General features: G+C 39.4%; 1 protein-coding gene across 2 annotated transcripts in view; it reads right to left on the reverse strand.

The window, feature by feature from the left end:
• Window positions 1-955: 955 nt before the first annotated feature.
• ADGRL4 (adhesion G protein-coupled receptor L4) overlaps window positions 956-26,439 on the reverse strand; it is a 77,008-nt gene continuing 51,524 nt past the window's right edge. For both annotated transcript variants that reach the window (XM_063344195.1, XM_063344197.1), the window contains 9 exons: window positions 26,044-26,160; window positions 24,749-24,942; window positions 23,297-23,467; window positions 21,571-21,774; window positions 20,332-20,552; window positions 20,171-20,237; window positions 4,843-4,934; window positions 3,121-3,289; window positions 956-2,619 (listed from right to left, as the gene is read on the reverse strand). In XM_063344195.1, the coding sequence (XP_063200265.1) occupies window positions 2,557-2,619; window positions 3,121-3,289; window positions 4,843-4,934; window positions 20,171-20,237; window positions 20,332-20,552; window positions 21,571-21,774; window positions 23,297-23,467; window positions 24,749-24,942; window positions 26,044-26,160 (1,298 nt within the window). In that variant the 3' untranslated portion in view covers window positions 956-2,556. The remainder of the gene's footprint in view (window positions 2,620-3,120; window positions 3,290-4,842; window positions 4,935-20,170; window positions 20,238-20,331; window positions 20,553-21,570; window positions 21,775-23,296; window positions 23,468-24,748; window positions 24,943-26,043; window positions 26,161-26,439) is intronic.

The raw sequence follows: 26,439 nt of genomic DNA on the forward strand, positions 1-26,439 counted from the left end.
CACAGCACTGGAGTGCAAGTTTCCTTAACAAAACCACAACTAATGCCCAACTGCTATTTTTCCGATTTGGTATTTCGTTTCATAGACTCATAGAATAATTCAGGCTGGAAGGCACCTCAGAGGGTCATCTCATCCACCTTCCTGCTCAAAGCAGGGTCAGGTATGAGATCAGGTTGCTGGGGGCTTTATCCAGTCTTAAAAACCTCCAAAGATTTCAACACAACCACACACCCTCTCTGGGCAACCGTTTCCAATGCCTGCCTATCCTCACGGTGAAAAGGTTTTTCCTCGTATCTTGCTGAAACCTCTCTTTTTTCAGTTTATTTCCATTGTCTCTCCTCCTCTCTCTCTGCTGGTTTGGGGCTCGTGTTACTAAGGGCTGTGACAAATAAACCCTTTTATTTCTGGTCAGTATTTCTGCATGCATTAGGGAGGACAATTACAATACCCTAAGGCTCTAAGGCAATGAATCTAAACAAAATTCTTCTGCTCCTTATGTGCTGTATTAAAAGATGAAAACTCATCCTTGCATGTAAGGAAAACAGAGTTTCAATGAAGATCTGACCCAGAGACTGGAGAGCATAGTTTTCCTATAAAAGATGTTCTTTCATTAAAAAGACTATTGTATCCTAAACAATTTATGATATATTTTTTTTCCAAGGAACTTTTTCAATCTCACCGAGCATGCTGAAGTCATTATACATTTACTAGAGATGCTTCTTTGTCCAGACAGACCCACTATAGGTTACATTTCTGCAGGAGATTAAAAATGATGTATTAGTAGATATCCTTCGAAAAATACTCTTTTAAGCAATATGTATCCGCATCTTCCCAAACCTGGAAGAACATCTACAACAGCAAAGGAAATACAGCAAATAATTCAGGGCAAATAATATATAACCATGAGAACTTTTACCACTGTATATATTTAAATGAAGGGAAACATGTCGAAATGTGAAAGCTAAGCACTTCAGTTTATTCACATATTTTACATTCAAAGGATCAAGAGAAATATATTTTTTTTCCCCAGTAAAAAAGATTCCTCTTGTGGTTTCCAAAATTTTGACAGACACATGGAATATACATAATGAAGCATGTCACTGCAGTGCATACGATGAAAGCCTTGTGTATATGGAAAAAAGATAAAAACCAAACAAATTCGACCATTACCAGAAAAAGGGTTTCCTTTAATATAAATAAAGTTCAGAGTAGTGCTTTATTTTTAACAGATGACACAACAGTGGGATTTATCAACAACTACATATTTACAGTGCCTCACTGGTAAAAATACTGGGCTTCATCTGAGATCCTGGACGCTTCCTGAGAAGGCAACGTGGACTGAGGATTGCTCAGCACGTCAGATAAGCTAGGTGCTAAAAGGGTGAAATTAAAGCATACTTTTAAAAGGTGTAAGATGGCAAAGGTGGAACTGCTGATGCATCGTGTTTATGCCCTGGTCCAGCAAAACTTGCACCCCAAGTACTCCCTTTGATTTCAGTAGATCTATGGATGCTCCTTAGGTTAAACACAGGGTAAGTGTTTCAAAACCAGGAGCCTCAGAGCTAGACAACTGCTTGACTCAAAGATGCTATGAGCAGAGAAAACCGCTGCAATTAAAATTTTACGTGGTATGGAGGAACACGACCTTGAATTTAAGTCTGTATTCTTCTGCATGGGTGATTTCTACCACTTTAACTTGATCCTACAAGGTCTGGAGTCCAAATATCTCTGTCAAGTGACAAACTTGTGAAATCATCTTCTCCCCGCAGCCTCCAAAATCATAGCGCCAGTTTAGCAGATCTCAGTCCTTTTGGCAATTAAATAAAACAAGAACCAGATCTTTTTCAAAGTATTCACAAAATAATCTTTCACTTATAAAATGGCTGGCCCACCATTCTTGTATCAGATCTGACCTCAGCTCTTTAGATCTAAACAGTTCTTTAAAAGTTATAAAAATAAAGAATTGATTAATATACAAATATATATTTCAGAGTGATAAGAGAATAATATTAAACAAATTCCTTTTTTAATCTACTTTAAATTAAAAGAAATGTTTTCAAAAGTCTGGGCTGAAGCAGATCTTTATCTATTGACTCTTTAATGGAACCCATTCGCTGCAGATGGCCACGTACAACTTAACGTAGAAGCTCATTACTACAAAAGGACAGTGAACGTGTTTCCACTAGCAAAGTAATTCATAAAATTTTGGTATCTCGCTTTCAAGGACTGCAGATATTTCTAATATTAGAAACAAAACATAAGTCATGAAAAGTCTTGAGCTTCTTTAGGAATTTATATCTTTCCCTGGTGTTCATTAATATTTGTTTTGCAATAATCAGTTTGTTTTGTGTACTGTTTGTATACAGCGTAATATAAATGCTCTGCATGAATGCACACGTATGTACAAAACCAGTCAGTAATTCAGTTAAGAGATATGCCTGCTCACTGGGTCATTTCATACTTCCACAATACCACATTTTTCTGTAATATCCATAACACCACCATCTAGGTTGCTCCCTTCTTCCGCTGAGATGCCCACGCATGTTTTCCTTCCATTTATCTCAAGCAGCCGAAACAGCAAGGAACGTTTTTGAACAACCTATAATACTCTTCCTGAATCTGAAATAAAAATATTGAATTAAAATATGAAACGGATTTATTAATTGGCCTATATGTCTTCTAATTCATTTTGTACTGCTCCTGTCACTAGATGTTTTAAGGTGGGGCTGCTTTTGACTTTAGGACAGGATACTCGGGATAGTGTGGGCAGCATGAGTCCTGCTGCTAACTGGAACGACTGGAAGTGAGTTTTATTGCATGTGTCGTGTTATTTCACCGGGATAATGGCACTATAACCAGTTTTAGAACTTTAAAAAACACTTTTCCACGTTTCATACATTGGTTTTAAAACTGGGAGGAAATACGTGAGAAGGTAAAAATTGGGCAGAGGTTCTATCTCCAGTGAAGGCAACAGGAAAAATTTCCCTCTTCCCTCTTCTCCCCCATCAACAGCACGAGAATTTCCTCCCTTGCTCTGATCAATCGTTCGCACCACAGCTCCCCTGCAGGGCTGGGCACAAGACCACCAGAGTTGCTTCCCACATGGAATGGGACACTTACCTTCCTAGACAACACGCAAAGAAATATGAAGATGAACATCCCCTGGAACGCGTTGAAGATTGTAAAAAGATATGCGGTAACCACAGATCCCTGTACGACGTGGAGGACCCCGAAGATCCAGGTAGCCCCAAGGAGGAACAGGAGAGCAAGAGCACCGCGGGCACAGGATCTAGACAGGAAAGCAACATTGGGAACAGCGCGCAGGAGCGTGTTATTTTCCCTCCTCTGCTTTGGACGGTGAATGCTGCCTAGGGAGTTTTTTTCTCAGCTGCAGAAGCCTGAGAAGTGCAAATGCATGGGCTGCTCTTTAGGGTGTGCTGTAACACCGTGGCACGAGTAGGCTCACGTAATCGCTGCGGAAGAGCAAAGGAGTAAAAACTGGAGGGCCTTAAAACACCGGCTTCTTTAATCTTCAGATATGTTTTCTCTGGTGTACTGCAGCACCATATGATTTGATTTAAATCTACTGTTAGTGTAATTCCCCAAGGAAAACCATATGTCTGTTATGAAGCATTCCCCCACTCTTCCTCCTCCCCCTGATCCTCCTCAAAAAATAATCCAGAAAAATGTACAGTGTGCTCTTAGGTCAGTGCATGTGCATGACATCAAAGGGTTCTCGGGCTGCCTCTCAGGTTCACTGCAGAAGACGGTGCCAGTTGGAAAACTAGACTTTCTTTCTTTCATTCTTTGATAAATTTTGTTTTTAGAACACAAATGCTCTCAAATAGTTCCTGGGTCAGCATATTGATGCTTTAAAATTATAGGAACTGATTGGCTATGATTTTTTTTTCGAACATGCCGTAGAGCCCTGCTCACAGACTTGAGCAAATTACAGCATGTTGTCTTGGCAATGAAGCCACTGATTACTTTCTTATTCATTCTCAGCCCAGTCATTGCAGGACTTCCTTTGAACAACAGACATTTTTAGCACTGTTCCTCTGAAAATGAATAATTTTCAACTTCATTAAAACCAGCTCACCACATGAAGCTACGAAGAGTGAGGAATAAGAGAAAGTAATCAATCAAACAATTGCTAAATCCTAACTATAAATCTAGTGCAATGCATTGAAACTGCAGGAGTGTTCCTAAGCAACACAAACAGTAAGTTGTTTTCAATGTTCCCTGTAGTACACTTCAGCTTTTCCTGCACAAACGCTTTTCAAGGTCCCTATAAATCAGTTTTAAAGAGAGTGAGTTGATGGAAAAATCATAGCAGCATGCAAAGTAAAAATCCTGGAGAGAATCCCCCCCCAACGCCACAGAAGCACAATGTCCTACTGTAGACTTTTTACAAATAACGCGAATGGCTTGATTCTCTTATCACTGTAGTACTTGTTACTTCAAGGCAAATATTTGGGTCCCAGTTCAGGCATAAGTTTTGAAATCTGGTTTGACTTGCATAGAGGCTGTGGAAAGTACTTCAGAAAAAAGGACAATTACCACCTTAACCTTGCCATCAGGCCTTACCCTCTTGATACGGGCTGATACGGGCCACTCTTATTCCTTGTACCCTCTCACGCCACCCCAGCGTTACTGTACAAGGTATTGCTCAATGGCAAGAAAGACTGCAAAATCTACCTCCAAATCTACACACAGAAAAAAAACCTTTATTTTTCTATGCATCTTCCAGAAGATTACATTGTTATTTTTGAATACTCGCTTTCATCTCTGGCTGTATTTAAACTTACAGAAGGTAGAATTTGTATTAAATGTCGAACTTACCTTATATTTTCATAACAACTAACTTCTGGCTTTAACATTGCAGTGTGTCGAAATACTTTATAAATAATCACTCCAAAAGCCAACAAATTAACCTGGGGGTAGTGAAGAAAGAACTTTTAGTTGAAACCAGGATGCTTTTGAATTTCAATAACTGTTACACATTTAAATGAAACAAGCCAGATAAAGTTTCTGTGTATACGAAACCTACAGAATCCAGTGCCGGGAGCGGAAAACCCCCACACTTTTCTGATCCACTTGTATTAAAAAAATATGAGCCCTGTAATAAACATTGATCAAACAGGGCTGTAACTCAACCTTATCTCAACAATATCACTACCAGCAGTCTGCAAATGTTTATTGATTTTATTGGTAAATCTCTTCGATTTCCTGCTGAGTATTTTTTTCTTTAAGTAGACATACTTAAGAAGAAAAGAGAAAAGAAACGAAAGGAAAATAAAAGAAGAAAAGAAAAGAAAAGAAAAGAAAAGAAAAGAAAAGAAAAGAAAAGAAAAGAAAAGAAAAGAAAAGAAAAGAAAAGAAAAGAAAAGAAAAGAAAAGAAAAGAAAAGAAAAGAAAAGAAAAGAAAAGAAAAGAAAAGAAGAGAAAAGAAAAGGAGAAAAGAAAAGGAGAAAAGAAAAGAGAAAAGAAAATAAAATGTATTTTCTATTGTACTGTGTCGTGTAGATCTTGACAAAATTTATGTCTTTTGTTGCTGAATAACATTAATAACCTCATATATTCTGAGGTCTTTGGGGTGTGAAAACTTTCAAGTGGCACAAAAAAACTTTGAGGTTTACACAAAGAATTTTTAAAAAACTAACTTTGGTTGAAAGGCTCCTTGCTGTGTATTCTCTCTTATAGTTTATGTTTGGTTTACAGGTGAATAATTTCGGTATGTTTTTTTGCCCTGCCTTCTTTATAATGGCATTGCTTTATTTGAGTTTGAAACAGAAAAAAGCAACTAAAAGAAGCAGTTTTGCAAATGATGCTCAATTATGGTTCTGAACCTCTGTTTGCTCTGCTAGGCTTCACTGATCTTTCATTTAAATTTATACTGCATCCTGTAACAATGTGGATGGGTTTGCTTTCTTGCTTTTAAAAAAAAGATCTTATTTTCCTTTGCAGCATTTAACATCAGAATCTAGTTTAAATGTTTGTAAATGAACCAAATTTTAGCTGGATGTCATCCAGATACTATTTGTAGATCCTTGGTTGTAATCCCTTAGCTGGTTCCTGTGGGCTACCAGCTGTAGAATGAATAGAATTATGTCTTCCCCAACTCGTTTCTCCAGAAAGACTGTGTGGCTTTCCTCCTTCCTTCTCTTTCTTAAAAAAAATCAAATAATCCTCTGAGATGAAAACAAAAGGCTGCTGTAGGAGCACAGCATCACTGTAAAAAGAATCACTTTCATTTGTTAACACTTGTTATGTATGTCCTTAGAACATTTTTGTTGTGTCAAGGGGGGAGTACCTGATATTAAATGCAGGCTCTGCTTTAATTAGCTGCATCCTCATACTTTAATACAGCATAATGTATTTACAATTTGATAAGACAGGAGATAGAGCTGATTAGCAGTTTAGGGAATTAATCCTTCACTGAATACCTTGTACTTGCGCTGATCGTGAGAGCTATTCTGAAGCTCCTTATATTTAAAATTGTAATCTATAATATCTCCTAAACCAGCAATTTTTCAAAGTTAATTATAAGTCAGCCAGCAGTTGTGGGTAATTATATGCAGACTTACTTTTTATCTTATATTTGTTGGTGAATAATATATCAAATAACTTAGCGCACACACTGTAATCTGCATAACCCACCTAATGTACTCGTTAATCTGAAGAAGGTAGGGTGAAATGTGATCAAAGTACCAGGAGCACGGAGAATACGCACCGCTACTTCTTTAGAAACTGCCATCAAGATGGCAAGCGCAAATCACGCGACCAACCTTCCTCTCTGCTGGCCCATCACCAAGATCGCTAATGTCAACGAGAGCCTTCCTATTGCCACTAATAGCCCCTGTAAGAAGCTCTGTGGGCCAAGCCCCGTTATCCTTCGGCCACATGAACCAGCTGCAGAACTGGGAGGTTTTGCGGAGCACGGATGGGGCAGGCAATGGGCAGATGTGGGGCCTCGCGGCAGCGGGCTCCATTTCTCTTTGTCCCAGTGGGGCTCCTTTACACAAATACTATTTACACTGTCCGTTGCACAGGATAATAGGATTTGGCCCTCTGCATTAAAGTAATACCCATTAACTACGATCTTTTCATTCATCAATTCATTCTAATGGGAATAATCTGTACGTATCAGGGGAGCGGGAGAGGTTAACGCCGGCTTCTCGGAGTCAGCTGCCAGAACACAATTACTGTACAATACGTCTCAGGTAGCCTCGCAGGAGGTAGTGTTACAGGGTAATGAGGGTGAGCTTAACTTCTGAAATACCCGGTCATTTCCAAGATTTATTAAAGTCTTATGTCGGTTTTTGCCCCAGTTTGAAGCACTCCATTAATAAAAAATACGTATAGCAAAGTGCATAGGCTGCCTTTACACAATGTTCAGTTTCTCAAAACAGTAACTTTTAGGCAACATAGGGTTGTGTTTTTTTTCTTTTTTTTTTTTTCTTTTTTCTTTTCAACCTAAGTTAGAGCCCCCTTGAACTGCATTTTGTCCGTTGAGGTACAAAATAGGTAACAACAAAGTAATTGTAACTGTCCTGTGACGCGGAAATGCAGCAAAACTTGAGGAAAATAACATGAACTCATGAGTAAATCCAGGAGAAAAAGCTAGCCAATGTTAATAATGTGTCAAGTGTGGCCTTTAGAGAAAACTCCTAATCCAACAAGTATCCCACACTTAACATTTTCTGCTTCAGCCTGATACTCTCTGCATGTTCTTTGCTACAAACATACCAGTAGCCTCAGCTATATCTGGGAAATGTAAAGTAAAATGTTCGGTTGGTCTGAGTAGGAACACTGAGGATTTGGACTGGGTAGGACTAAGGGGAAATGGTCTGATATCCCTAAAGACCCATACGTATTTCAACAAATGGGATGGGAAGTCAAGGCATCCAAAATGCACGGCCAAAGATACAACCACTTAAGACTTTTGAATTTGTATCCGAAACTGAGCTTCAAATGAGCAGAAATGGAGGTAGTTGCCTGTAAAAGTCATCTAAAATATCGATAGGCACAAGGAATCCTGGACTCCTGAAATTTCCAGCTGGGACAAAGTGAGGGACTTCTGGATGACAGACACTGAAACGTCTAAAAAGGCTTCAGCTGCTATTTATAGCCAAATGCTGTGATTTATACTCTTTGGTTGTAATCGCATGTTTTCGTTTTTGTAATTAAAGCACAATCTTCAGATCTTGTTGAATAAACCTTGGATGACGTTATAATTAAGGCTGCCTTAAGGTGACAGGCAAGGTGAATGAGAATGAAATGACAAAAAACATAAGGCAGGCTGCCTCCGGAGAGGCGCCAAGCTGGAGCAGAGCAAGATGTGCAGGCAACTGTGAAACCGAGCTCAGGACAGACTTTGCCCGGGCCTGGAAAGGTCCAGCCTGGGGACTGTTGCTGCCACACGCCGGCTTTGGGGAGAAGTTACCTGTATAATGAGCAGAGCTACTCCCCAGCTTTGGGCAAACCCAAAGCGTGAAATGCTGTGGCCCGGCCGCAGTTTTATCAAGTGAATAATGACATTACAGTGTGACACGGTAAGTTCTCGTGCCTTTGTTTTCAGTGTTATTACATGGCTGAGCAGTCAGAGAAACTGCCGTGTGTCCTGAGAGGGGCTTCTCGGCAAGTCTAATAGGCTAAAGGGGAATTGCATTGATTCCAAGCCCAGAACTGAATTCTTTCTCTTTTTTTTTATTTTATTTTTTATTTATTTAACAAACCACCCCAAACTGCTCTTGGGCAAACAGTGCATTCAGTCCTTCCTATTTCACAAAGGAAACCTCTGACTTTCTCCCTGAAAGTCCAGTTCTGTGAGGTACTGAGCATCCTCAGCCCTCCCTCCCCCCAAGATTCAGTGGGAATCAGGTTTCGCTCAGCGTGCTCAGGTGCACTACAGGACTAATTTTAATAATTAATCTTTCTTTTTTTTTTTTTTTTAAGTGGTTAATCAAAGACAAGGGCTGATATAGGAACAGCCTCCGCTCACAACATCTTCAGGGAATCATTTCTCCTTAAAGATATTTGTAAAAGTATTTTTAGCTCTCTTAAATTCTAAAAACATTGTGGTGTATTTATGAACAAATGGTAGGAAACTTAAAATATATTTATGTGAAACAGACATTAAATAAGGGCAATTATTAGGATCCCATGAAATCATGACTCTATAGATATGGGCAACTACATTTATGTGTCGGTATAACCCCGGATAATCTCCAAGGAACCACAAATCTGGAGTAGCTAGGTTTTATTGTATACCCATGACTGAGTTTAAAGGGAGGATGGTAAGTGTTAGGTACATCTCTCTTGGGGAGTTCACTTGTGTGAGAGGTCACGAGGATTTAGGACTTTGGAGTGACTTCTGGCCCCCTTAAACCAATGGCAGAACTCCCGTTAAGTGATAAAACTCCCATTGCCGCCACCTTTGTCAAGTCTTTACCTCCACACACCACAGAGAGCGGCAGTCTCAAGGAATTCACGGGCAACGGTGGACGCTGCTGCCTGTTCCACTCTGCAGATTAGCGCTTGCATGTATCATGGATGCACACTATGACATAGAGCAGGACAGTGAAATTCTCCTGCAGCTGTGTTTTGGATATCTCCGTGGTACAGTTCCCACGTTCACAACTGTGATGTTGGTGGGTGCGATAGAGAGGACACGCAAGGAAGAGTTCAGAGCTTTCCGGAGTGGAACAAGATCTGACCCACAGCCACAGCATTGGTCTAGATAATTTCCTCGTAAAGAAATTCACAGGAGAGAAAAAGCAATTGCAAATTCAAAGAAATTTCCTGGTGCTTTCCTAATCATCTTGTCAACAATAAGGAAGTTTTGCCAAAGGAATTAGCCTGGGGAGCTCTGTTCAATCAATCACATGTATTTTAGGATAGGAAGGGAAAAACTCGGTGTGGTGTTAACCTACCTCCACCTAGAGCTAGGGCGGCCCTGTAAATCTGTTTGCAGATTTGCATCCCTCCCTCTGTCTCAATACCACCACGGCTAACTGAAGAGAGTACTTCTGCAATGAAGGAAAACTGCCCAACAGTGGGCACGGGTAGATCAAGATACTGCTGCTTTGGCTTCTACTCCTAGCAGTTCTGGGACCTCCGCAGCAGAATTTCACCCATCCGCAGTTTGTAGCAGAAAACAACAGAGTTGTATGCATAGACAAGACGTAATAATATTTACTTGGTTCTTTTTCCTAAGATGAGGATCCAGAAGACCACTGAGAAACCACCTCATCTATTGTCTAAGCAAATTACAAGCTTCTCCGTTGATTACTAACCGTATTTTGCAAACTAAGTAATAATATAAAAATGAGCACGTAGGTCCTAAAATCCTAACTGTTCCAAGCTGTTGGAGTTCTGCTAATAGCACATTGCTTAGCAACTGCTATATTTAAAATAGGTCCTTAATGCCACTGCTAAATGTACGTATTTTACATACTGGAAGAGTAACATAATGTTCTATCCTCAAGTAAATATGATGTTAGTGCTTCGCACTGCGTGAAACGCTCTCCGTGTAGGTACAGAATGATAGCTATTTTTAGTTAAGCACTGAATGGTATGAAATACACAAAATTTAATAAAGCATGCAAAACATCTGCCTGCAAATAAAAATATTTGCACTCATGTTGAAGAGTTGTAGCTTCTTTCATAATTAATTACAATTAAATTGTAAGATACCAAGTGAAGTGATCTATCATCATTTTGCCCCATCAAGGTAGCTGACAGCTGTCAAATTTGGCAACTAAGAAATCTTTTTTTCCTTCCTCCCCCCCCTCCCTTTTTTTAAGCAAGACAAAAGAGCACTTGAAAGCTCAGAGGGAAATGGTCCATCTTTCACTGCCGTAGCTCAGTTACCACTTGGACATCTGGTAAAATGAAACAGGAGAGAGGCAGGAATTCAAGAAAATTTTTCCCGGCATTTTTTTGCTGAAAAATGTCAGTTCATTAGCAGTAAAAGACATTTACTGGTTTAGACTATACTTTCACCAGGAAAGGCTTCCTGACTAGGATAGCTTTTCTGATTAAAACCAGAAAGGACACTCCCGAACAATGAAAATCCCTGTGGACAGGGCATTTATCCAGGATGTTGGAGACACGGGCACAATTTTCTGTTGTACTTAATATTCAGACTAGGCTGTGACCCTCAGTTTCTCCAGCCTCTGTACCAGCTATTCACTGCTATCGCCCTGTCTGCCCTGCTGGATCTATTCCGTGCCATATAAATAATTAAATATTCACTGGAGCAGAGAGACCTGGATCTCCCTCACCCCACAGCTCTTCATCCAGGACTATCTAAAGGTGGTTCTTCTTTTAACAGCGCAGTAATTGTTTAATATGAGACTGAGTTTTTGAGGCTATTTCCAATACACATGTATTTATAGAAAGAAAAAGGAATCGGTAATTTCATATATGATATGATATCCGTGTGTAAAGGATACACTCCAGCCTTTCAAAAGTTATTAAAACACTTTAAATACCAGCCTTTTAAGGCTCTCTAGCGTTACAAAGAAGAGAAGGTATAAGAAAGAGGCAGCTAATTCTAAAGATTCAGACATACTAGTTCTCATTCAGTCTGAGCACTTTACATTCAAACTTCAAAAACGAAACCCCCAAATCATTCCTTTTTCCTTTCTTAGTCTCTGTCTCAATAATTGATGAAACCATCTATATGCTGATGTCAGATCTCACAAAAAAGAATGAGAAAATTTCTCCTGCTGCTCTCTTAGGCATATACTTGAATTTTTTACATATATCATATTGAATTTGGCTCTTTCAAAAAATGTCTGAAGTTCAGAGCAGCTGTATCTGTATCAGTCTTTACAATGACCCTCATTACGAGTGTTTGAATTAATGAGCTTGTGATGGTCTGAATTCTGCCACAGAGAGCGATACGTTTCTGTCTTTCTGGCTGTACGGCTAATGGCTGGGTAAAATGACAACATTCAGTGGGTCATCGTTATTTCAGTCAGGGGAGAACAGAATTAAGCTATTAACAATACAACAGTTTAAGCTTCAAAATGAAAATGTATGCCATATTAATTGCATAAAATTGGTCACAAGCTGGCAGTCAAACAGTATGGGTTTGTCTCCTGCCTGATTTATCTCATTATCCTGTCCCCAGTGAATATACCTTCTCCAATGCTTTAGGTATACAACCGCAGTCTTATCTGGGAGTAGAAAATGCAGCAAAAACCTTAACAAACCCCCTCTAGGATATATTTTGGGGAAATATTATCAATAGTGCAGGATTAGAATTTTATGATTCTAAGATTTTAATAATTTCACTTGTTTTAGAAGTCTAACCATAGCTAAATGAGACTTTATTTCAATGCCTGTCTCAGGAAATACATAATTTTCACATAGGGTTGCTCTCCATATATGAATACTTCAAAGTTGTTCTTATACATACCTCAAGCTGTAGATTTAGACTCAATTAAATGCTTCCTTTATATTTTTAGAACACTTACAGCAAGCTGTAAATAAATATATAAATAAATCGGGTTTCTGTATTTTTCATCAGAGTAAACAGCTTCCCAGACTTCTGAATTCAATGTTGTTTCTTATTGGATTGCAAAGCTAAACACATACTGACCTAAATATTCTTATTTAACCTCAGTTCCGCAGCCAAGGGCAGGAGGGATGAACCAGTAGGGCTGTACCTGACTCTGACCTCAGCCATAAATGTTAGCCCAACTAGGTCCAGCAGTAGGACTAGGGTCTATCTTGCTCGCAGTGTAATTAATTAGTAGATTTACTCTTCTCCTTTTCTGAGAAGCTTTTGAGAAGATGTATTTCCTTGGGAGCTGGCAATGACATAAATCAGGCTGTTTAATGAACTGATTCCAGGTGCATCAAAGACTTCAGACTACACGTTACACCTCTCCGATGGTTTCTTTGCATAAATGCAAACCTGTCTTAGGCTGCATCTGGAGCCGTATGCAGGAGCCCTGCAGAAGTATTTCTACCTGGCAAAGGGGAGTGAAACAGTTGTATATTATCTTTTAGCACAAATAGCTTCAGTGAATGAACGAGCTACCAGGAGGGAGGCAGCGTCAGGAGCGCGACTGAGAGTCTGACAACAGGCTAGATTTGCCATTTTGGAGGTGTGAATAGTTGGCAGAAAGCTGTCCACGCCTTCCACAGTTTGCCAAATCCTCTAAAGGATGTGTCCCTTTGTTTTTTAGAAATATTCACAGTTCTGCTGTGGATGTGGTCAGAAAATCCCATGCTGTGGCTTGCTGATCTTACCAAGGCTACAAAAAGCTCTTTCAATGACCAAGTGAGAGTTCCAAACAGAGTATTCACATGCAACTACTACCGTGAATTTAAATTTGCTTCTCTAAATGCCTGTGAGCAATGACTCAAAGGGGCAGTAGAAGAGTGGAACAAAATGTGATTTGAGTGGGAAAATATGTAGTGTGGATGTAGTCATTATGTAATTGCTAAGAAAGTCCAAAAGACATCATCAGTCTATGTTAACTATCTAAAGCAAACCTACGGTGTCCTTTTAATGAACAACTCAGGGTAAGCATATGTATTTATAGTAATTGTGCTTATAGCAAGACAATGTAAAGAATTGCCAAAAGAATATTAAGCAATTAAAAAAAAAAAAAGAAAAAAAGCCTGATTCAGACAGTTGTGTGGCTTTCCTGAAAAAAAATATCCACTGAAGCTTAATATACCTGGATCCATTAAAATAGTGGTCACAGTTTATCTTGCTAGAAAAGAAGAAGGATGCCTGGGACATTGACCTGCACCGAGCTGTGGGACATCTCAGGAAATCTGCACGACCAGCTGGCACCTGCGGGTGCTCTTCCCCTTCCCCTTCCCCTTGGCATCCACCTGTACTCCCCCCCCTGCTGTTTCTGCTTGCTTCCCTCCTGATGCCAGAAGACACGCTTGACTTTTCAAGTCCAAAGTCCTTTCAGTGAATCTGAGGGAGAACTTCTTCACGTGCTTTTTCTTATAACCCTACTGGCTATGCTGATTTTTTAATGAAAAAAAAATTTATATGGAACAACATTAAGGATCTTTGAGCCTTATGTGACGAATTTGTTCCTATGTAACAACGTAAGAGCAAGTAATTTTCAAGTTGTAGACTAACGGCCACAGCCTCTTTTTCCAAGTATTTCCAGGGACTTCAGAACAGGGGCTATAATGACGGACAGAAGGAAAGAAAACCCTTCATTTCACGTGAAAGCCCTGGTCTTGCTGAGAAACTGCCTGCGTTGGGTATGGCAGTATGTGGGTATGGGAGCTGTGGCTTGGAGATTAAAGCTGGTCCTGTCCACTGAACAGGGCAAGCACTTTCAACTCAGTGATTATTTAGCACAGTAGGTATTGTTGTTGCTGAAAAACGTTGTGGTTTGAACTAATGTGTTTCAACCAAAGTTGCAGACTCAGTCTCTAATGCCACTATACAATTAATTATCTCTACTTTATCCACAATGGCATAAGAAATGCAACAGAGACACCTTTAACTGAAGCCACGGAGGAGCTAATGAAAAGGGGACTATTATTCTTTCATAAAGAATAATAAAGCCATTGCTAGTCCCTGTAGGAAATTTATTTCCACTAAAAAGGCAGACTGAGGAATAGGAGTAGATATAAAAAAATGTTTAAAACAGCTGTTTTCTGAAAAACATACAGTAAATGGTACAGAGTATACTTTTCTCATCTATCTAAGAAACCTAACTAGGCATTTATCACAAATAACCCTTTGGAAAAAAAAAAAAAAAAGCCACTGAATTTTCCAAAGCATAAATATTCAGTAAAAATGTGAGATGGTGGTATGGTTTGTTGTGATGGAGGTCAGACATCAAACAACTTTTTTGATAGTAATCCTTAGAATACCAAGAAATATCAAGAGTAATGAACATGAGCTGCTTCACTGAGGAACAGGAATAATAATGTGAAGAAGCCCAAAGAGGCAGTGTACTTGATTACACCAGTGCGGTGTGTTTGACCTCAGAAAGGCTGCCTTCCCCCCCCCCCCTTTTTTTTTTTTTTTAAAGCTGGAGCAACGGACTGTCAGATCATGCTCAATATTGAAGACTGGGAAAATGTATCACTTTAAACTCTTTGAATATTTACTTTTCTGCAAGAAAGATGTTCCGTTTGAATGGCCTAGATTAAATACATGAAATTTGTGAGTATATGAGAAAACAGCAGAGTAATGGATTTGCCAGGAAATTTTTCTGCATTGATTGCAGCAGTATTACTAATCCTGAATCAACCTAAATGTACTGAACTGAATAAGTATTAGAGCTGTCCAATAAGATTTGATGAATGCACCATTCCATTAATTTTACCTTTTTTGTTGAATAAATTATTTGACAAATAATGGTAAAATTCATCAAATAAATTATCTGATGAATATATTTTTTAAGTAATCGACTAGCTCTAATGAATATGCAGGCAGTTCCTTAATGAAAAGCATTACTCTACTCTTAGCCTGCTTTCATCACTCATATGTCACTTTTTTTGTATTTTGCAACCGCAATCTGTATATTTTATTCATTTACCCATTCATTTATACATGGGGAGCTCAAAACACTATGGTTAATCAATCACTGCAATTCTTAGAATATTTTTGCTTTACAGTTGATTATTCATTATATTTATAACATACAGGAATGCTTAATACAAAGAACTTGGCTTTTCTGAGGACATCTCTCCCAAGAGCTATTCTTCGCTTGTATGTTCCAAGTCAAGTTTACAAGAATGCTCTGAAAATTGCAAGGTCCATTTATAAGCCATTTTTGTAGTTGCAAACACTACAATTACCAATTGTTTCAAGAAACTGGAGCTTGAAGCCAAGCCAGACACCTTCAAGGTCCCTGAAAACACACATTAGAGGAGTAAAACAAGGAAGAGCGTACAGGAGCCACCTCCTCACTGCACAGCACTAGGATGTTTGGATAAAAGCCACAGGGAGGATTATTTGGATGATGTTCAATTTTGGAAATGTTCCAACCTCAAGGAGCAAGTCTGTATTTTGTTATTACAGAGGTGATCTCAACAAATGATACTGATAGATCTATACTGAACGGCAAATTGCACCTGTTAATGTTACCACATGTCACACTTCTGAGTCCCGGTTCCTCACAGAGGTACGCCAATTTATGGTGGCAGAGACAGTGGGTACAATAGTCAAGCCTGCATGACTCTGTCAATACTGCAATGGTGCAAATCATGTTATCATGGGTGACTTTGAACTTGCTGCACGAAGCTCAAGTGAACAGATTTAATGGGAGAAGGCTGTGGCAGGGAGGTACATTAGAAGGATTGCCTATAGCTGCACCTGGAGTAGCTGCGATTCTCTTGCAAATTTTCCTTTTAATGGCTTGTAGACTTCCATAACTACAGTGTTAAGAGTCTTTGCCCAATCCTTCCAAACGACGTCATTTCTACTGCCAGCTGGGCAGCTAATACATAGCCGTCCCTCACAGTGGAGCGACTCATAAGTGGAGCGACTTATCCTGTGTCCACAGAGCTTAAAAGGTGAAGTTTCCAAAAATGCCAGTGATGCAGAATAAAGCCCTTACATAGCCCTGCTCCCACTCAAAGCAGAGCGGGCTGTTATGCCAGAGGTGAGGAAAGCCATGTAGAAGTCCTCCACAATGGGAAGGAGTTTGTTCTTGGCTGACATTACACGCTCATCAAAACTGCAGCCACATTACCCTGCAGACAAATGGTTATTACCATTCTACACACTTATTACTGGGAGATTATTATTATAAGACTGTATTACAAAAGAAAAGAAAATGTTCTAGGGATTTTTTTTTCCATTTTACCTTTTATCTCTGGAGCTTGTATTTGTCCATGCCTCAATCAGGCATGGGTTGTGGTGTGTGTGAATGTTTGTCCCTTAAAGCTTGTGATAAACTCACTTTTCTATTAAAAGTTTAAATACTTGTTATAAATAATTTCTGCATACTTGTATGCTTTGATCTAATCATCTACTGCATAGTTTTAGCTAAAATGGTTGTGGTTCTAAAGATTACGAGTATTAGGAGGAAGAAATAAGTTGTAGAAATTATCTTCAGCTTGCAGCCTGCTTTACAAAGGTTTAAAATGCCCTTTCTTTGCTAACTCCATCTAAAGAGCTTCTGACCCACTCCTTTTCATGTACAGTCACCAATCTAATAATAATAAAAATAGGTTTTAGATGGGATCAATAAGGTCATTGCTTTGCACTTAAGAATTCTAATAGAACCTTAATATTAATAAGCAAACACCTTCAGAAATAATGTTTCTGCTTAGGCAATCAGAGGAGAACTTTAGTTTGTACTCCTGGTACACACTTGAGCTCCCTATGCTTCACTATTACTGCAGATTTGAAGTCCAAGGATGTGTTTGAAACCATGTGCCCTGAGACAGAAAATCCACTGGTACGGAACTGATTCTGTTCTTCACCATTTACATGCTGGCTCAAAGGCATATTACAGCATAATCCAAACCACAAATCTCCTGGGTCCTCATTCGCAGAAACTCAAAGCACCATTTGGGCACATGGGCATTTGTCCTGACAATGAGATTAATGTTTTTGTGCAAGAATCAGGTTTGTGGTGAGCAGCTCTCCAGAGATTTGATATCCCAACTCTCCAGGCTATCTTGGAAAACCTGCCAACTCAATGCTATTAGTAGACAAAGCTCAAGATTAAAGGTAAGCTTGAAGCTGACAGATTTTGCAGCTTTCTATATGAGGGCTGCAGTGCCCTATCTGGTTATCCCAGAACAAAAACAACTTTTCCTTTTCAGAGTCCTCAATTAGTAACTTTTTTTTTTTTCTTTTTTAATTAGCTGTGGGCAGAATGGAAATCTTGGAAAGAGATCGGCTTCTGTAATTAAAAAGACTTCCTGAGGGGCACTACTTTGGAAAGAGTTTAATCTTTGTTATGGTAGTGCCCATGCAGTGTGATCAACAGGAAGATGGGACAATGGAAACAATTACCGCCACCAATGTGCCTTACACAGAGCAGACATCTAACACCAACATCATATTCTAGAGTCAGTGCCTATTTTCATAAGGTTTCCCATATTTTCCATAAACAATAACCTGGATAGAGCACGAGCAAATTACCTAGCTCCCTGCACACTTTGAAAACACCCCTCTTGCAGTTCAAGATTCAATTTGCTATCACCCCCTCAAAACAAGCTGTCCAAATGCTCAAAAAAATCACCCAGCCGATGAAGCAGCTTGTTGAAAGTGGGTTGCCTTTCCTCCCAGGCCCAGTAGCGCAGGGTGATGAAGAGACAATAAATAAAGGTATGTGAATACTGTGAAAACAAGTTATCACAAAATACTTCCGTAACGCACAAAAAACAGCAAAACAACCACAGGGCTATTTGCTGTCCAGCTACAGCTCCTTTGTGTGGCTTCACCTAGGCAAGGAGCGGGAGAAGAAAAAAGACACTGTCTGGCTGGTATCCTCATCCACATGAGGACTGCATCGGTGCATGGGGCCCATATCAGCTTCTGTTGCCTCCCCTTTTTCTTTTAATTTGCAGGGATTGCTGGAAGATCCGGAGTGCTCAAAGATCGGCTACGGGCCTCAGGGCCCAGCTTGGCGAGTTTGCCTCCGTGGCCAGCTAGACTTACATCAAAGCCACTGCAGACCTGCTCGGCCTCTGTACTGTGCACCTAAGATCCCGCATCAGGCACAGCTCAGCTGGAGCTGAAAACAATGTCACAGATGCATAAATTTGGGGCATTTTGTATATTTTGATAATGTGGTTTTCCTGCGCTAACAGTGCAGTGATACATCACCGCCCATAAATCTTCACCTGGAGGCACATGAGGAACAGGAATGAGAGCAACAACAAAAAAATCCCAACCCTGCTGCCTTCACGGAAGAAAGAGGCAAGGTCCAAAGAGGAAATAGAAAATTGATGGCTTAAACCTAAGAATTGTAAGAATTTCCAAGTAAAAGATGGTCTCTCCCCATGATCTTGTTTTACTCTAGTCACCATCAGGGCCTTCTGACCCCAGAAGCACTGAGCCAAGGCAGGTTACTTGCCTCTCTCCGAGTCTGCTGTGCTCACCAGGAGGGTGAGATGGGGAAGCATCACCCTGCACTTGCATCTGGTAGGTTGCTCCCAGCCTGTCCCCAATCTACAGCAGGAATTTGGGGTGGAATTTGACCAGAATTATACCTGATGCTTTATTCAGCTTTGAAATGGCTAACACGTTGAAACAAAACTGTTTTACTATCATCTTGCGTGTGTTAGGCACTGCCACTTCTTTTTTACAAATCCTCACGTTTATCGCCAAATAGCTTAAAAAGCAAGGAAGGCTTACAGCTGACTTGACCATAGATGTCACGAGGCCTCACCATTGCACCTTCTCCTCCCGTTAGCTCCAGCTATTGCCAGATCACTGTCAGCCCAGTCACACACAATAATGCCCCATTACAGTTGGAATGGTTTGTTAAACTTCATAGCACTTAGAAATGCTCCCGAGGCACCAAAAACGTCTCGATTCAGAACGGAACGAGTAATACCTGCCAAATTTGCAGGTTTGAAACCACTTCCAATAAGAATTAAAAAGTCCCTCTTCACAGCTGAAATAGGGCTATCAATACTTGACTCGTCTGCCCATGTGAAATAGCGGGTTCTTTTCTCTGACGTCGCAATTTAGTTTAAAATAGCTTTGATGATGACAGGGTACACGCGAGTGATAAAACCATAAAGATGACAGTCTAATCTTACAAAGATGACCGATCACTGATAAGAGATTAAGTCACACAACATCTGAAAAACCAGATTATCTGTCTGCTAGGATAGTGTCTGTGTACACCTCCTGCTGAGCCATGCTGAGATGCCAACGACATACAAAGATGCTTCTTCTTAAAAACCAAAAATGCTTCACAGAATTTCTCAAACCATTGGCATAAAAGAAAGCAAGCAAGAAAAAAAGCTCCGATCTTATATTGAGCTTTTTTTGTCAAACATTAATTTTTCAGGCTAGTAAAGTATTTAGATGTACAGCATATAAATAATTTAGAGACACTATAAAAAGGTCTAAATTAGCCAATTCTGCCCTATAATTAGCACTCACAGCTATGCTGGCAATGGGTGGGTGATTATTAAACACCTTTTATTATCGGTTTTATGTACTACAATAAAAAATGAAAATTATACTTACAAGAATTATTAGACATGCCGGTCCTATAAAACTCCATATAAAGTTATTCTTTGTGCTGAGCCAACATCTGAAAAGTAAACAGCAGAAAATGCCGTGAAACATGCTGTTGTGACTATTGCGTCCTTATGTATGTTGATTCGGACACAGAAACAGTCACTTACACTTCTGTGGTCCCATAGTACTTGTATCCCAGTGCGGCAGAGATTCCAACGACCACGGCTGGACTGACATAGCCAAAGACGTAGAAATTCTTGTGCAAGAAACCCTTGTTGTAGATGACTCCCACAACTATAAGGTAGAGGTGAATACCTTCAATGCACATCCACGCAAAAGCAGCTAGAAGGAAATAATGGAGTAATCCAGCAGTAATTGAACAGAAGAGCTAGAAATTCAATCAGAGAAAGCAAGAGTCATAATTCTATTAACATGTCTCTGTTAATATAACAGCATATGCACAGCAACCCAGTGACTCTGAAGTGGTGGTCCAGCAGCCCAGATGTAATGCTGATTGACAAGAATTTGGCCTGCACCCACGAGCACCCTTGTTCATTGGCCTTTTCTGTAGCAACCAGTGAAAGAAATAAACTGCATTCAACTTCTAAAATTGGTGCACGTCTTCCCAGAAAAACTGTATAAACACATTGGCAAGGCTGATCCCATCGTTAGAGCTGAGCAGTCTGTTTGCTTCCCTGATCATTTTTATGGTTTTGATAGCAATGTAATTGCTATCACAAGGAATTATTTCTGAAATACCTTTTGTTACTACAAAGTGTTTGTAAAATGATATTTCTTAATCAATCAATACTGGAGTACTACCTCAGTGACAGCAGCTCCTACTTTTCAAGTAATTTTAAATCCTATTCAGCTACTTATAGCAGGGGTTTTTGGATAATTTATGCATAATTTAATTTCCTGAAACTAATCTGAGATGTAAAAATCAACAGCCCAACTTGTATGAAAAGCAACAGGGCACGACCTCACACGTAGAAAGGAGAGGGGCTCTCCAGCCAGCAGCACAGTATCTTAAATGCCAGCTTGGGGCTGCAGCTCTGGCCTGGCTTTTAGGGAAAACCGCTACCCAGAGAGCCACCAACGTGCCTTTGTACAGCATCCACACGGATGTGAAAAGTGAACGTGCCGAACACGTTGAGTGCACAGTCTCGGTTAGGGTGACAAAGTTTAAATGAAGCCCATTTCGTTTAAATGGGTCACCCAGCTCAGATGAAGGCCCTACGTCTTCCAATGACCATTTTACGTTTCCTGTGACTAGCCTGGGAAGTCAGTGTCACCAGAATATTCATACTGACACTAGGAAATACTGGAAGTAGATGGAAGATTGTATCTCATACTGTATATTTACTTTACAACACAAAATCAAGATACAAGTGAAAACTACCCACCTTATTGTTGTTCATATTAATTCCAATCAGAAAAATAAGTTCCGCCAGGAAAAGGCTGAAGCAGAGGTTTTTGTGAATTGTCGTTCTCGTGCTTTGAATTTCACTGAAGAACCAGAATGTAAAAATGCACATGGAGAGGCAAATCAACGAAATAATTATTCCTAGCTGAGTGATTCTTGTAAGAATGTTATAATTTGTAACACCCTGGGGGAAAATTATAATATAATATTTAAAAGAACAGCTTTGTACCTTCTCAAGAAAGACCTCATTCTATAATACAGTTCTTTTTTTTCTTTTCTACAAAATATTAATCAAAACTGTTTGTAGAGTTTCACTGCAAATGTACACTTTGGATAATCTAAAAAGTATTGTTTTTTGTGGGACAGATATAATTCCAGAGGAAATTAGAAATGAACTGTATATATTCCCGCTCTTGCATTTTCTGATATTTCTTAACAAAACTTTTTATTAACATCAGCATCACCTAATATGATTTTAAAAATCAGATCATTTTAGTGAATGACAAATACACTGGCAGTAGGACATATATTAATATGACATGAACATTTTCTAATATAAAAGGACTTATCACAGCAGTGACTTAGATAAGCAAAACTGAATAACCGTCTTACTGAATTTGCAACATGATCAAAACAAGACTCTGAAATAACAATCACTTCAAACAAATCCTATTGCAGATATGTAACATGAACATTCTCCAAAGAAACACAGGCCATTTAAATATTGGATGCGAATATTTTCTGTATAGGAATACAGTTACATTTCCTGCTTGGTATTTGCACAAAGAATCTCTGAAATGCGTGACGGTGCATCAGCATCAGGATAGTATTCAGCTGACCATAAAATGTATCTAAGGTTTTTGGTTTTTTTTTTCCAAAATAAAGGACCAGAGATTATTCTCTTCCAGCCTTCCTTTTCAAAATAACTATGTAAGTACCTGCAAAGGTTTTAAATTTGAACTGACGACTTAGGATGCTATTTAGCAACCAGGAAATAGCCTCTATCAGCATGAAATTCACAGTGTGAGAGAACTGTCTCAATACGGTATATTCATGCTAATATTGTGCTTGCTGTCAGCTCTGATACCTTATAAAGCTGCCTCCTGAGGCAGGACCTGAGCTCCTGCAGATCCCCACGCAGACCCTGGAAACCTATGGGGCCTCTTCATATCAGAAGGACATAAATCGAGTGGTCATTCGCACAATTTTATCCTGGTCATGAGCGTCCATGTTTAACAGTCATAAACTTTAAATTGATTATGCTGTTGCAAACTCTCAGGAGAGAATTTAAAGCAGATTTTTAGTTGCCAAGGTTAGACAAATGGGTGGCAAAGTTTTGTGAGAGAGAAATTCAGGGCCATATGGCTGCTGACCACCAACGAATGCCAGTTAAATCCCACAGCAGTCTTAAAGTGGGATTTAAAATTAAAAGCAATGCACCAAAAATAAGCACAACAGACTGTGTATTTGGAACAAGATACTTTGCTGCATCACTGCTCTGTAATACTGCAGAAGGACATAAGGAAATTCAAACGCATATGGGAGGAATTTTGTTTGCTCTGTGCACAATAAACTGTGTGTTTGCTGAACAAAAACAAGAGACAACCTCAAGGGGGAAAAGTACGTAAGTTGCACTGAAATAAAAACATAAGGAATGAAGACAGGGGAAAGTATCAGGTAAAACACTAAATTAAAATGGCACTTACAACAGAGCCACCTGAGGACATCAGAACAGCGAAATGAGTCAGATGATTGCATTTGCATGAGATATGCGTGGAGTTGGAATGTGTCAGCTCGCAGCCTTCTGTAGCCCAGTTGCCATTCATTGTGTCTGCTGAGTAGTTCCAAAACGCACATTTAATATCTTTATCTGCAGTCTGGAACAGAAACAAGATGTTTTACTGATGGCAAAAGGCAGGATATTTCCCATCAAAAGACCTTTCTTACGTTAGCCAGTGCAATTCATTAAAAATTGCTTGTTACCATTGGAAGGTCGGGAAACAAAAAGCACATTCTGCAAGGCCTATTCCAAGCAATTAAAACATGGCTGGGGACGGAAGCCTTTTATCCGCACAGCTAACACCCCACCAGACATGTAGGCTAATCAGATTACTGAACCCTTCTGGCTCTTGCAAAGGTATTGAAATTTTTACCTACTGAAAACATTGTTATATATATACCCCTGCACCTGGTGAACATGGACTAAACCCCAAGGTTACAGCCACATTCCTTGTCCTGCTCACAGTCCCTTCCAAACAACCAGCTTGAAAACTGAGACTGATTCTGTGCATTTTACAAAGTGATCTGGGAGAGAGCCAGGGTCATATCACACCTGCTGGATCAGGTGCGACGACAGCGATGAACAAGACTATTAGTATTATTGATTACAGTTAGTGCTCACTAACACTAGTGAAGGATAAGGTCCCCACTCTACTGGAGGCTGTATAAATATATGCAAATTTATAGAAAGGCAATCTCTAGCTCAAAAATTAGAAGGCAAGTAACACATTTAAAAGCTGCATAACCAAGGTTAACACCTTGTCCCACTGCCCACCTCCCTACAGAGTCTCACTGGCTTGTTCTGATAAATCTTTGTGCCTCGTGAGATGATTCTTCACATAGAAGTGCAGCCAGCAAAATATATATATATATACTGGAAATAAAACTCTCAGTTTTAAATAAATGCGTTCAGATTTCAGAAATAGCAAAGCTGCAACACTATAGGTTCTGCTATTACTTCCTAGTTCCAGGTAAACTTTTTGCGTTAACTTTGAAACATTTTTTCACTTTTTTTAGTATGCATGCTTAACCGCCCGAGAAACTTCCAGGAAAAACCCCACCTAAGCACAGAACAGTCAAGATCCTGTCACATTCTCTGGTTCAGGCATCTACACTTTATTCACGCTACAAGCCAGCAAAGATGTCATTGTTGCCCTTGCTTTAGTCCCACAGCACTTTTCAGCTGTATCATATTTAGTGCATTGCACTTAGGATGTCACATTTGAGATCGTCATGTATTTCTCTAATAAGATTAAACTCACATCAGCAAACAACAGAATCATGTCTCCGTATATCATACACTGCAGGTATGGTTACATCACAAAAAATAATTAGCTATTGTTTTGTTTTATTGGAAGTTGATAAAAAAACACCCTTACCTTGGCATACTTTAAGGTAAATGTTATTTTCTCGAGCTCATAGAGTGTAGGTGGATCTGAGCTAATTGCAACAGCTATAACTGATGAGCTTACTGTCTGTCTCTGCTCTGAAGTGTCTTTCGAGGAGTGGTTTTTAGGCGATGAAAGCAAAGAACCGATATTGTTATACCGCAGAAAGACAACTGCAACGGTGCCTATCAATCAAAGAGACCGTGTTTAGTAGTTTGTGGGATTTTTATAGAAGAACAAAATTGAAGACATTAAAGAAACAATAAACAATCAACATTATTACTGCTATTGCATAAAATATGCAAAACAGATGGAATCTTCGTGGAATACTTATAAAAATGTTTTAGAGACAATGAAATATAGCTTTATTTAAAACAATGTAACTGCCATTAGAAATAAAAATGTGTGTTGGCATTGGAAATTCTGATTAGATATATGCATATATATTTTTTTTTGGAGTAATATATGCTTGCTGCTGTTCTGCAATTGGCTACAATTGGCTGTCAGGTCTCATAAACTAAAGTGGCTCAGACCTGAGGTAAATACTGGGCCCCTCTGAAGTACCTGGCTTGCTTTGACTTCCATTACAGTGGAGCCAGGATGGAAGACAATTAGGGGAAAAGATAGCTAAAGGCATTTTAGCATGCAATCCTCATCGAAAAAAATGTCATCTTTTTTCTCCCTGGTACCAAGATAAACCATATTTTTAGGCGGTGAGATTCAGATTAGCTGGAAGATTAAGACTTAAAAAAAAAAAAAACATCTTGTCTGTGTTTATTAGGTTAGGTGGTTTAATTCCAGAGGTGTTTAAAGACATTTCTGTATTTGTAGTGATGACAGCAGTTGTAAGCCTTTTCCCTAGCACTCTGAGGTCCAAGCCAAGATCTGGACCCTGCTGGTTTTGGTACTGAAGAATACATGGTCTTGCCCCAGTGAGCTACTCTCTAAATAGAAAAGATGCACTGATTTTTGGAGGAGAAGTGGCAGAGCGAGTTGAAGGGGCCAGTCCAAGGTCACACAGCAGATCTACAGCTGAGAAAAGGCTAAAACTCAAGTCTCTGGTACCAAGACCAGTGTTAAAACTCACTGGATACCCACTGTGCCATTGCTAATGTTAGAAATATCAGGCTTGAGACAATAAATGGGTAAAATGATAAAAAAAGGTGATCTGACTCCTCTGTAATTAGCTCAGTCTTGGTAAACTGCACATTTGGTTATTTACTAGTGGGTACAAATCTATCCAAAGTGTTTATTAACCCACCTACTCTCTAACCGTTGTTTCTTACCATTAGGATGAGATTCCTCTCTCTTCTTTGGAGAGATCTTTATGTAATCTGCCCCCATGTACACATGAGGGTGAATGTGTTTCATGCGGTGTGAATCAAAAGCAAAAACCCTGAGTGCTGCAAAAGAAGAAAAATACTGTTCAAATCACAGGTTCATTATGGTCTGCCATAATTTACAGTGAGGTTAATAAATGGGCCATTGGATTGCATAATTACCACGAATTTTAAGAATATATCATTGTGCCAAATATTTCAAGAAAAATGCTATTAATATAGAATGCTTGCTTAAACCTCTATGTTTTGTTATTATCATGCATACATTTTGCTCTCATACTTCTCATACATGCTCTCATGCTCTCTTTCCATGAAAAATATGGTCTTTTATTTACCTTGCAT

This window comes from Chroicocephalus ridibundus, chromosome 8 (genome assembly GCF_963924245.1).
Source record: "Chroicocephalus ridibundus chromosome 8, bChrRid1.1, whole genome shotgun sequence".
In the NCBI taxonomy this organism is placed as follows: Eukaryota; Metazoa; Chordata; class Aves; order Charadriiformes; family Laridae; genus Chroicocephalus; species Chroicocephalus ridibundus.